A 13,415-nucleotide genomic window follows, 5' to 3' on the forward strand; every position below is an offset into this window, starting at 1 on the left:
TAAGGAGATTTAGTTTTGGTTTCGCTTTGAAAAATACATCATCCCACACAATTGCTATTACAATCTGTAATATTCTCTTGGCTGCTATTTTTGGGGTTTCAATTAATAAGAACAAAAGAAAATTAATGAGATGCAAATGAATTGTAAATGTTAAGAAATAAGACTGTAAGAACTTATATCATCTCACTTCCTTTTAAACTTAAATTTAAACTTAGAAGAGCATAATATTTCTTTATTCTTCTGCATAAATATATCAAAGTTTAAGTAAGTGAGACTTTAAAAATAAAAATAAGGATCAGAGTTTTTCCTTTTACTTTGATGGAAATAAATTACATTTTTCTTTAATTCAAAGACACGCAAAAATTGACTTTTCCTTTCCATTTAAAGTGGTGTTTGGTTGAAGTTTTAACGATTTATTTGTTTTATAAGTGACCTTTGGAGGTCACCTAGTCCAGAGTCCTGAGCAAAATAGGGCAGATTTCAAAGTTAAATTAAGTCACTCTGTGGCCTGTCCTATAGAATAAAAAGATGGAGATACCAAAGGCTGTCTGGGCACTTGTTCAAATGCTTAGCAACCCTTAGGAGGAAAAAACTTTTCTAAATGTCCAGTCAGAATGTGCCTTGCTGAAATTTGCATTCATTGTCCTTCCTCACATCTGAAAGGTTGTTTTTGTCTTCTGTTAAGGCAGTGGCAGACATCAGACCCTCCACACACCTTAATTCTTTGCTGTCCCAGGCTTAAGCAAATGCAGATTTCTCAGACACTTCTCATATGTCAGTATGTGGTTCACCCTCATCACCGCATGGTAATACTGCTAGTTTATGCTCGACTTGTCCCTCAGATCACCCAAGCTCTGAATTTACTTGGTCATAATATTGTTGATAAAATGAACAAATTCTACATTACCTCTTTTTTTTTTTTGCTTTTTTTGTTTTTTAGGGAAAAAATGAAATCTTGAAGCAGCTTTATTAATTAAAGATACGTGCAAAGCTTGGATAAGATTAGTGGTTTCAACCAACTGTAGATAAAAATATGTAACTTCCTTTTCTGTTCATTTCCTCTCAGAAAAGAAATTTAGTCTTTCTCTAAACAAATTCGGTGACCGTGTTCACATATCTTTTCCTGCTTACGAATATGGGCTACACAGAACTGCCATTGCATATGCCAGAGTCACCTTTAGTCAAAAACAAACTCTGTGTACTAGGGCAATGACAAAAATTTTAAGTGTCAGAGACAATTATGTCAATTCCTCACAGCACAGTCACAGTCTAGATAAGCAGAATCTTCTCTGTTTTGTTGGGACCTCAAAAACTAAATTCCTTTAAAAAAATCACAGATTCAAAAGGGTATATGAAGCACTCTTTCTGTTAAAGAATCAAGGCCCTTTTGGCCTAAGAAGTTCCCATATGTATTCTTCTTTCTTTTGTCCCCCTTCCTGTCTACACCTTGGGCCTTTTATTGTCTGTTGTTTTATTGTCTGCCTTCCTATCTATTGAGCAATCTTTTTTTCATCCATTCACTTTTTCATCCTTTTAAAATATGTTTAACATTCTTTTTGTCTTCTAAAGTGTTGTTTTCCTTTAAGACACTTTCTTGTCTGGTTTCAGCTCTCATTCACCCTTTACTTTTTATACCTCCAGCGTTTACTTTATCTTCTTTAGTTATTTCTTTCTCACTCCATAATTTGTCTTTCTTTTCAGTTCATAACTTCTTGTGTCTCTTTACATGTCAATTTTTTGGTTTTCTTTAGGATAGAGTCTTCACGTGAAATGTAGGGCTGAGCACTAAAGAATCCCAGATTGGTTAAGAATTAATAAAGTATAAGATTTCTAAAAAAAACTGATTTCTGATTTTTTTCAAACTTTTTTACTGCCTCAGAGGACTGCTATAGTCAGTTAGTCTGATTTCCTACAAAATATAGAATGTATATTTTAATCTCATAATTCCCGCATCAAGTCTCTAGCTAATAGGGACCATAGTTTATATTCAAAGGTATTCCATCAAATAAATGAGATAACTCTGTGGAAAATTCTTTCCTTTCTAATCTTTTCTGAGTAATATAATACGAAGTTCCCATATACTCATAATGCCAGGAACTAAGTAACTAACACCAGCCTCTCTGAAATGTTGAGAAACTGACAGCAGTTCAGCAGCACAGCCAGAGTTCTTTTTCCTAGACTCATTTATTTGAGAATATAAGAATATATAAGAATATGAGGCATTTTGTTGTACAGAAGAATAAGAATAAGAATAGCTCAAATATAGACGATTGGCACAGCTCTTAAATTATTTAGAAGGAGGATATTTTGTCATGATGTACGTGATAGATTAAAGGCCGATTAAAGGTTTGATTCCCCAAATACCTACAGTCATCTGTAATTCTATTCTACCCACTAGTCATCTGGATGAAATTAAGGCTAATTAAATAAATAATAGAAAATGCAAACAATAAATGCCTCAAAAAATACTATCCAGAATGGATATGAAAGATTTAAAGAGCAGGAAATTCCCCATGGCTATTTCTGTGTCTCAATCTGAAATATGGTATAATTGTCAGCAATATTCTCAAATGTCTGATACCTTGAAAATCATCCAGAAATTTTACAGAAGACAGTTTTGGGGATCACCCAAAATCTGAGGCCAAACAGCAAGGGCTACTTGTGAAAAAGTATAAATTGATAGGTCATTTTGACACAATTGCTTCACCCCATAAAATAGCAATGATAAATCATCCCCTGCGACAGGGACCAAAGGGTTAAAGGGGAGACCTGAAAGTTAGCTGAAAGTATAAATATTTTGAAGTGGAAGATGCTTTGAAAAATGAAAAAAAAAACACAACATTTTATAATTACTATTTATCTTTGACACATCCATTTGCATTGACAGGGTGGGAGAATGTGTACGGCTTTGACATGACCTGTATTAGAGATGTTGCCATGAAGGAGCCTTTGGTGGACATAGTAGATCCAAAGCAAGTGGTGACCAATGCCTGTTTAATAAAGGTTTGGTAATTCCAAATATACCTAATTATAAATGTTTACACCTAACTGTAGCATTCTTTGGAGATGTACTGCTTTTGCTTTAATACTCTTTGTGTGCTTCTAACTAGCTACAGAAGACATCATCATAGAATGCTATCACACTACAAAAACTATACATGTGTTTTTTAATTAGCCAGTACTAATATGTTTCATGGGCCAAATACCATCTTCTGAGCCAAACATGAATACTAATGCCTTGATCACTTATGGAATACCCAAATACAAGATGCACCCTGTGACTCAGTATTCATTTGGCTACTAATATAGTGGAACTGTAACCTCAGACTCTCACAAATTATAAATGTGAGTACACTGGATAAGGTTGTATCTAAATACACATTTTAACTGTACTAACTGCTTGTAAATAGAGTTTGAAAATTACAAATGGAAAGATACTGAGAAGAGGTAAATTCTGTTTACAGTAAAAAGGCTGGAGCACCAGCCTTTTTGTCACCTTCTGAATTTGTCAGCTAGGATGGAATAATTCTAATTTACTCCAGGTATGAGATCAGAATTGGACCCTTACTTACTTGTATAGACTCCTGATTCATAGCTTATCTGGAATGTCATTGTGCTCTCCCAGCCCCAGTATGTTCCATCTGCAGCTAGAGCTTTCCATGGACCCTGTTCTACACATAAGACAGAAAGACTGCAGCTCACTGTTCACAAGATCAGAGTAAGAATCCATGGCCTGCAAGAACATATAAAAACTTTGAGATTCCTCTCATGTGGGAGGAATCCTCCTCACAGGGAATGAGTAAAGCTATCTATATCTGCTTCATTAACAGTTGTGGAATCAGTTCTGCAAAGCCAAGATGTCACTCATACATCCCAAGCACTTAGTTCCATTTTTTTCCATTTCACCTTTTGAAAGTAACACAGCATCAAGCATTCCTACATATAACAAGCAAAGGCCTCAGTCTGCAAATCCTCTGTTCAAAGCAGCAGGGAAAAGTAACTGAAGTAGAAACTTTGTGTGAATAGGCATGCATACAAAATCCTCAGAGAGACACAAGATGGTTGTATCTAAAAAAAGCCTAAGGCAAAGCAATTTAAAATCACAATACACAGAAAATAAGAGTTATATAACCAGAATGACTACTTGAGAGTTTAAATCAATTTACCACTCTTAAAAAAGAATTTTAAATGGACTGCATAAAATATGCCTAGAGAGTGAGAGATCGTGTGGCAGAATGGGTTGGCTTTTCTGGTAATAAAGATTTGTGAAAGCTGCATGCCCCTAGCTAAAGTGTAAATCCAAATCCATCTCTAAAAAGGTCTTTGAAAGTAACTGTGTATAAAGAGACAGACAAAATTGTTCAGACATTTCCTATTCAGTTTTTATATTTAGCTCTACAAGGCCTGACATTTTCTGTCCATACACTGAATGGTGCTTTATCACGTAACAGTTCCTTGGGAACTGCTTACGTGCATAAAGCACCATCTCAGTGTATGGACAGAAAATGTCAGGCCTTGCTAGAGCTAAATCACTAAAAACTGAATAGGAAATGTATGAACAATTTTGTCTGTCTTTTATTCATGGTAACAATATGGAAGCAGAAAAACTGAGGCTGCATTTCTTTTTAAAAGAAGTTGTTTTACTTTTGCACATTTTTTTTTATATAATGTGCATTTCTGTGGCCCTGAAAATATCTGTAAATTCAGAAAATAATTTCAGCCTAAGAAATTTGAGAAAAAAATGAGCAATAATGTTTATTTCTCCAGCTGTTTTATTATGTCATTTAAGATGGCATGGCTTATTCATAAGATTGGATTCATAGTCTGTGGAGGTATGTTCAACCAGGTTGTTTTGATCATCTAACTTAGGGTGACTACAGAAGTGTCTGTATCCCCTGCACATCAGGCTGTAGATGGACCTTTCTAATGAACGAATTAGTGCTCTGTGCTTCTGCAGTTATCTGAGCTGCTAATTTAGACACGAAACCAGTAAAAGAAGGTATCATCCACCTGCATGCTGTGGTTTGATGGCACTCATCTATTAGGATACTTAAATAACACATCCTCCATCCTCTTTCAGGATGTAATCCAAGTCTTGACCCTGTCAGAGAACTGTAAGTAACCACTAACCTGCAGGTGCACTGAGTGAGAGTGAGGTGAATTACAAGAAATTGCTTCTGATGTGGAAGCAATTCCCCTTTGAATGCTGTCTTAAATATTAGCCAGGTTGGTTAGAAAAGGAAAATAATTTTCTATCCTAGTGGCAAAGAATTTCTCTTGGCATATCACAGCCCTTTGTGTGAACCCCTGTCCAAATCAGGCAGGGAGGGCAGTTGGACTAAAGCCATCGGCAATCACAGGTAACCACCAAAGTCATTAAGGCGTAGGAGGGAGCACCAGCACCCTCTCCTCATCTCAGGAAAAGCGTTTAAGTCTCCTCCTGAGTGTCTAATGCTCTGAGCAGCATTGCCTGAAAAATGGAATCATTGTTTTCAGACTGAATGAAATAATTGGGTTCTCTTTTTCTGATCTGCTTGCATATTGCAGAAATATATTTGGTTTGGGATTAACCCAAAGCATAATTTTCCTTGTTAGTTTTGGTGTCAGCATCAAAAGCAGCAGCAACAACAACAAAGCAATTACTCACACAACTGTAGAAAAGCCTGCAATGAGAACATGTGGCAAAAAAAACTCAAAAAAAGTTTACCATAAAAAATACTGTGGTAAAATGCTCCTGAATCTCCTCCCCTGTATAACCAACAGAGAAATATAAAATGAAAAGCTACCTTCATGTTCCCATTTGTCCCATGCTTCCCAGGAAATGTTTAAAGTCCCTTCATTTACAACAACAATTTAAGATGTTTAATGGCATTTAAAACGCTAACGGCCTTCCCTACACTGTCTTTCACAAAAGTGGTGATTTTTAATGCACATTCTTCTTTATTTGAAAATATAATGCAGTATCAACAAAACATCTTCCCATGTGCTCACATGTCCATTATTATGAGACATTTCCACCATTCTGGAAATATCATGATTCACCTATATTGAGCCCAATTTCAAAGGATCATCAGTATTTTCTGTAGAAAAAAATGTTTTTTTCTTATAAAGGAATTCAGTTGCAGAGGTGAGGCACTTGTCCCTGAGCTCCGGTGAATCACATGTGCTTCTCCCACAGTAATCTTGACCCGAGAGGTTTAGGATGACTCATTCCTATTCCTATTGCATTCACTGCAGTCCCCTCATTGCTGTGTGTATATGTGCACATGACAATATATTACTTTCTGAATTGTTTTCAGTAAAGAGGGTTTGGCCCTTCCCTCTTCTTTCCCTAGCAATTAGATCAATCCTATTCCTGAAGCTGACAGTACTGCTCCTGTAGATGCTGCCTGTCCTCTAGCTTCTATCCAGCAGCTTTACCTGCCATGGGAAGCCTTGCATTCACTATCATACCCTCTGTCTGGGTGATCATCTCCTCTTTGTCCAAACCAGGTGGTGCAAAAGGAGAGAGGGAAAAAAACTCCTGCTCCTCACAGAGATAGACAAGGAGAAATAAGGCAGTTCACTGAGATTTGAACCATTACGTGATCTCTCTGCTCACACAGTGCTAACTTAGTAAACTAAGTAGCTGTAAGGTGGATGGAGAGGTCTACTTGCATCCCTGTAACAACCTTAACTAGGACAAGCATGAGGAAATGGATGAGGCAGCCAGACAACCCTTTTTTTTTCCCCAGAGTCAGATGAAGAATTCAGTCCTCTTTCTTCCATCATCCTATCTGCCTTTAGCTAGGAATGATACCATTGAATCAAGGAATATGTAGCAGCTGGCAATACCTCATCTCAGCCTCAGTGTAATCATCCTTATGATTCTACATGGTCTATACAGCAATCACTCAGTCCTAAAGCTATGGAACTAATTAGTGCCACGGGACAGCCCAACAACCATTCCTTATACTCTTGTGAATATCAGAACTGAACCCCTGATAGTCTTTCTGTGGCACAGAAACATAGGGGATGTCTCATAGTTAGTCCTTCATAAAGTGTCAGCCCTCAGACTGGACCTTTGTATGTAGCTTATTGTTCTCTGACTTTTAATGTTGCTCAGTTAAACAGCACTCTTTTTAGTGTACTTAAGAGCCATAGTTTGACCAGAATCCTACTTAAATATGCCCATTTTCTTATTGTTTTTCTCATAAATTGTTTATAGTGAAATGTGATAAATGACTTTTCCATTCAATTTTTTGTACAATAGCATTTATCACATTTTTCCCCCTCGGGTTATTACTAATTAATAACATTTAATGAATGACAACATTACATATATGATTTATAGTAACCAAAGAAAGTTTTAAGGAAGCACCAAGAACAGAGATCAGGCTAGTTTCACATTCGTATCCAATCCTGCATAGCAAAAAAATAGAGCTCTGTCCTTACAAAAAAAAAAAAAAAAAGACTGTAAAAATGACAGCTTTTACCCAGCATATCTGTTCATTATTTCTGAGACAATTTCTCAGAATTCACTAATAAAAATTATTTCCTAATGTTTTTGATCATGATTAACCCTGCAGAGCAAAAATAGCTTAGAGAGAGGGAGCCAAAAATTACGGAAGTCCACAGCCATCACTGTACTCCATCTTGGTAAAGATAAATTTTCAGGGTGCTATGGAATTTTAAGTTCTGCAGCCTGAGTAGGTTTCATAAGTGATCATTCCCATTCTGTTTTTTTTTCTTTTTTTTTCTTTTTTTTTCTTTTTTTTTTAGGACAAAAATACATTATAAGGCTACCCCAGCTTTAAATTGTAAGTATGAGTCACTTATAAGCATTACTGACACAGTTTGCCATGACCTTTGCAATATAGAAGAATCATTTTCATTATGGGTAATTTTTTCTTGTACAATATTGTAATCAAATAGGCCAAAACCAATAGCTCATTTAATAAAGACATAAGTTGTCTTATCATAATTTTTCAAATCCTCAGAATTGTAAGATATAGAAAGCAGCGCCTATCATGCCTCAATGCTTTCCTTGATTATCATGATACAAGGAATATTCCTTTCCAGAGGAAGTAAGAGATACCCACATCAGAAGTTTACTTTTATTAAAAAAACAATTCTTCCATCTTTCCTCATGCTGAGTAAGGCTGACAGTCCCTGGTGGAGACGGATCTTAGATATAGACCCCTCCCACATCTATTCTGCATCTACTTGTCAAAGCAGAATTTTACCTTAATTTCTGCTCTCACAGCCCACCCCTGCTATCCCAATGGACACACTCTCTTCACTGCCTGGCCTTTCTATCACTGGATATTTTTTCTGGTTTTATAATTTCCTCTTCTGGGCCATTTACTTATGAAATAATAGAGTCCAATATACCACTGATTTCTTGGAGTTTAAGGGATTGCTATTTATTGCTATTATTAAATATAGTGTTTAAATACCTAATTTAATACTTACTTAAACCAGACAAAATGCCCTATCCTACAACGGGCACAGACCTCTGCATGTAAATAATTTCTTTATTTCTTCTCAAAATAGGAAGTAGATATTTATACAGTGAAGACTGAAGAACTGGCATTCACTTCTGCATTCTGCCTCCAAATTCAACGTAATGATTACATTCATGCCTTGGTCACCTATTTTAATATTGAATTTACAAAGTGCCACAAGAAAATGGGATTTTCTACAGGTAATCTGTACTTCTTTTCATTTCTATTGACGTCATTATATTGTTGCTACTGGTAAGATGGTACATGAGAAATTGCTGTAGCAGCAATACTTTTCAGTGATGAAAACTGTTGTCCCAACTGTTGTTGGGAGTGGGAAGAGGATGAGGAAGACAACTGCTTGCTGGAATACAACAACAGCATAGCAGGATTTCACAGTAACTATCAGGTTTAGAACTCCATGTCCCAAGAGTTCATGCCCATCACTAGGTAGATAGATATAGAATGACTGGTTATAGAAATAGACAGAGGGTATATTGCCTCTGTAAGACATAGCAGGGTGTACATTCCCCCAAACCTGAAACTTGCTTCTCTTAGAGTCTAGAACAAACCCATCATTTTTTCCCCATGATATAACCTCATACATACCGCTTATGTAAATAGGCCCTAAGAATCTAAAGAATCTAAACTCTTACTTACTCTGGTGAGCCCCACTACCCCATTCCTGTGAGTGATTGCTTATCAGAGTGAGTAAACCAGTTTATTTTTGTCAATACAACTGTGCTGTTGTGAAGCATGTTTGTTACTGCAGTGTAGGAGTTAAAGCAACCAATGAGAGAAGGAGCTTTGTTTTCAGTTGTTTCACCAATCTACCTTGACTTGTAAGATGATCAAATATCTATAAATAATGTCTCTATATTTTTTCTAGCACCTGATGCTCCTTATACACACTGGAAGCAAACAGTCTTCTATTTAGAGGACTATCTAACTGTGAGACGAGGGGAAGAAATCTATGGGACTATATCCATGAAACCAAACGCAAAAAATGTGGTGAGTCAGCATCACTGCTTCTAATTCTCAATTCCATTGATGACAAAGTATAATCAGCAATAAATGAGTATAAATAACACAGGCATATATAGTATGTGTACACTACAGTATTGTACAAGTATAAATAACACAAGAAAAAAAAAGGCTCCATATTGGTATTAATTATTAAGAGCTCTAGTCACAGCTTTAACCAATGCTGATGACAGCAATGGTAATGCAGTGCTAGTGATCCAGAACTCAGCAAACAAGTTAGCAGGGAAAGGAAGAAAGGTTCTAGCTACATCACCAAGTCAGCTGTCTTCTGCAGTCAGCCTGGATCACATTTTGTGTCACAGGCAGGAAAGGCCGTCTTTAAAATCAGTGGTAAATTCCACCCTGCCAACAGAGGGTGATCAAGAGTAACTAATTTTAGTAAGCAGATTTCCTAAAAAACTCAGTGTCCAAGAACTCTCCTTCATGGAATTAATTTTTTTTTAAAAAAAAGATCAATTCAGTTTCTGCATGAACTCACCAGTCAAATGACATGATTACCAACACAACTATCCTCCATATTTGTTTTTCATTGATGAAATAAGAGTGTTTAGCTAGAACATTTACTAACACATTAGTGCTTTCGTCTTATGCAAATTACATAGTTTCAACACTGAACTGTATGTGTACATACCAGTAAATGCATGCTATAACAATGAGCAGTCACTAAACAGAATTGTGATTTCAGATTATCAAGTTTGCACAGAGAGCTGCCAGATGAGCTCAGCTCACTAATTGCAAGAGTCAAATTTTCAAAAGGAGATTGTTCTGTTTGTTTGTTTTTCATAAAGGTGGTTGCTGGTCCATGAGTTATTTTTTAAGGCATGCCATTTCAAAGTCTGTCCCCTGTGACTGTCAGAATGCCACTCGCAGGACTAACTGAAGATGTATGAAAAGCAGTGAAATAGCTCCCAGTGGACTAAACATGTCTTGTAGAATTGGTTGAACCTTTCCTGTGAAAAACAAATCAATTTGCAATTACAGAAAAAAAAATGTTTTTAAGATTTGCATTTCCACAGAAAATATTAACCTTTTTTTTTTTTAAAGACTAATGCTAAAACATGACACATATCATGCTATAATGACTGGTGAGAGTTGTAGTTCCACTTCCTCAAATTATCTGCTACAGTTCAATTCCTACCCCTCACAAAATATGCCATTGATTCAGCACTTCTTTTATCTTCTGAGGAGAGTGTGAGATATGGAGTCTTTTGGTCTCCTTTGGTAGAGGAGAGCAAGACATGAGAAGCAGGACTCCTGGGAGAAACAATGGCATCAATTTCTGCCAAAACAATCCGAGTAAAACCCCTTCATTTTCGATTACAATATCCAACCATCAAAACAACTTAGCAACAATCAATTCATGCAGTGGTTAAAACTGTAGGAATCTTAAATTCCATTTCTAAAGCAAAAATCATTGTGTTACCTTCCTTTTTCTTGCATGCATTTTCCTATTCCGTACTAAAAATCTCATATTAAATTCTAAGAATAATACTTAATGCTGTCCTTGGGGACTGAGTCATTTTCTTTCAGCCATTTTCTTTTTGGGGAAAATAAAGAATGTGCTTCATACTGGCTTGTTTAGCACTACACTGCTTTTCTGCAGTTAGAAATTTACCAGAACAGCTGCTTTTGAACAATTTTAAGTGTGAATGCCTTAGATTGAGTGCCTCAATGTGGCAAACCCTTAAAAGAATTATTTGAGGATATTTATGTTAGCATAGCCTTACAAGAGCTTCCTAGTTGTAGCCAGGACACTAAAGCAAGCTTAAGAAGAATATGAAAAGATGCCATAAACATAGATTATATGAGGAATGCTATTACACTTCCTACATCCTACTTCTTCAGTGTTAGCAACATTTTAAAACACTCTAGTTATATCCTGAGTCTGCAAGTTTCTTCAGTCTGAGCGATCATAACTGAATTAATAAACTAATCTACTTACAACCTTACTTACATGTTATATTTAAATCTTATTACAGCGTGACCTGGATTTCACAGTAGACTTGGATTTTAAAGGACAGCTATGTGAAACATCAGTATCTAATGACTACAAAATGCGCTAGCAAGAAACCTTTCAGAAAGATGGAAGGAAAATGGCATCAAGTCTTGAACTGCTGAACTTCAAGCTAGGAATAAGTGTTTGCAAGACTATCATATTAGATACTAGAATGTTTACTCTGATGGGAAGTGGTAACTGGCTCCCTCTTGCAGGTAGTACAGAGGGCTGGGTTCCCACTGTGAATGTACAGTATACAGAACCATAGCTTTTATCAAATATATAGGCAAAATAAGCAACAGTCTTGAGAATTCTGGTTAGCTTTGGGATGGCAGAAGAGTAGAAATTGTACTACTTCCTGTGAATTTATGGTTCTTCCAAGCTTTGCATGTTACAGGCAATTAGGACAGTTTCCTTTATATAGAAAACCATGACAACACTTTGTCATGGCAGCATTACTGACCTTATATTTAATATAAATATACAATATATATATGTGTATATATGTGTATATTGTACACGAGAAAAAATTTGTTGCTTCATAATAGGAATTAGTTTTGTGATTACTTGTCATTATATAGTTGCGGAAAAATAATGTTACTTCTCGCACTACTTTAGGCACTGGCATGGTCTATCTATCATTCGCTGTCCAAAATAATAGCTATGCAAAGTATAAGTAAGGTAATAGAAAGACAAACAGCTATTTTTTAGAATATCATTTGGAAAATATGCATCATTAATTTTAAAATTTATCTACACAAATGGGTTTCTGCCAGAGCTTTAAAGAACATTAGCTTTTTATCCTTTAAAATATTTTGTGGTGCATTTTTATAGCTGGATTTTGCATTGCATGAGACCCTCTGAAATCAGATATTTGGTATTTAGATGTGATGAATGCAAAGTCTCTAAAATGGTGAGTAATTCATGTTTCTTGGCCATGCTGTATTTCAGTTCTCCTTTCCACAATATTCTTAATACAAAATAATTTTCGAAAAAAAAAAGAGAATTGGTATTTACTTTGTTGATGTTGTAGATAAGTCAAAGTGCAAATACTAGTTTTAAGAGTGCAGTGGTTCCTCTTTGCTGGAAGAAGGTATGTCTTTAAAAAAATGTATGTAGCTTCTGATACTACTGAAATGTCTGTAGTGTCCCTATTCCCTTAAACTCGTTGTTTTTCTTTCAATATTTTTTGCTTAAACTATTAATTGTTTATAATCCTTGATATGTATGCTTCAAGTTTTTTTTTTTTTTTTTACTATATGAATTACGACCATTTAATCACATCCTATTGATCAAAACTGCGTCTCTGGCCTTATCCATGCATCTTCCAGTCTCCACGCATTAGTCATTAAATCATGATCTCATCATGTACTGGATGAGATTGAGCATCTTTTTGCCTAAAAGTCTTTGTAATTACCTGAAAATGAGGCAGACTAGAAGACTTGAACAGTTAAAAACACTGCTCATTCATAAACTTTTTTATTTTCTTCATTTGTCAATGTAAGATTGTTAGCTTTTCACTTTCTAGAAACTATTTATATTGCTTTTATCTGCATTAGGAAACTGTACAGTACCTCCATTTTTTATGGTCTAAGATCATGCTTTAGGAATCCTAGTACATGGTATCTACGTAGAATTCTATTAAATCATAACTCATCATCAAAATATACTGTGTGGAGCACAGTTCATCACAGTTCCTTTAAAGCATGTTTGTTTCATATGCTTGGGATGGGGATAAACTATATCTCCTAACAAAAGGATGCTATATCTCCTAACAAAATGACTAGGATCTTATTCTTAAAATACTTCAAGGGATTATTCATAACTAGATCATCTGCTTTCTAAGCAGTAGACTAGACAAGAAAACGTGCAAAAGTTCCTTCTACCAACAT

At 35.7% G+C, this 13,415-nt stretch overlaps 1 protein-coding gene across 1 annotated transcript in view; it reads left to right on the top strand.

The window, feature by feature from the left end:
* PRMT8 (protein arginine methyltransferase 8) overlaps positions 1 to 12,913 on the top strand; it is a 64,978-nt gene extending 52,065 nt beyond the window's left edge. The window contains exons 7-10 of the mRNA XM_010214030.2: positions 2,888 to 3,003; positions 8,536 to 8,686; positions 9,373 to 9,494; positions 11,507 to 12,913. Coding sequence (XP_010212332.1) covers positions 2,888 to 3,003; positions 8,536 to 8,686; positions 9,373 to 9,494; positions 11,507 to 11,590 — 473 coding nt within the window. The 3' untranslated portion in view covers positions 11,591 to 12,913. The remainder of the gene's footprint in view (positions 1 to 2,887; positions 3,004 to 8,535; positions 8,687 to 9,372; positions 9,495 to 11,506) is intronic.
* The last annotated feature ends 502 nt before the right edge of the window (positions 12,914 to 13,415 follow it).

This window comes from Tinamus guttatus, unplaced genomic scaffold (assembly GCF_059628265.1).
Source record: "Tinamus guttatus ecotype Peru unplaced genomic scaffold, ASM5962826v1 Tinamus_guttatus_pri_ptg000408l, whole genome shotgun sequence".
NCBI lineage: Eukaryota > Metazoa > Chordata > Aves > Tinamiformes > Tinamidae > Tinamus > Tinamus guttatus.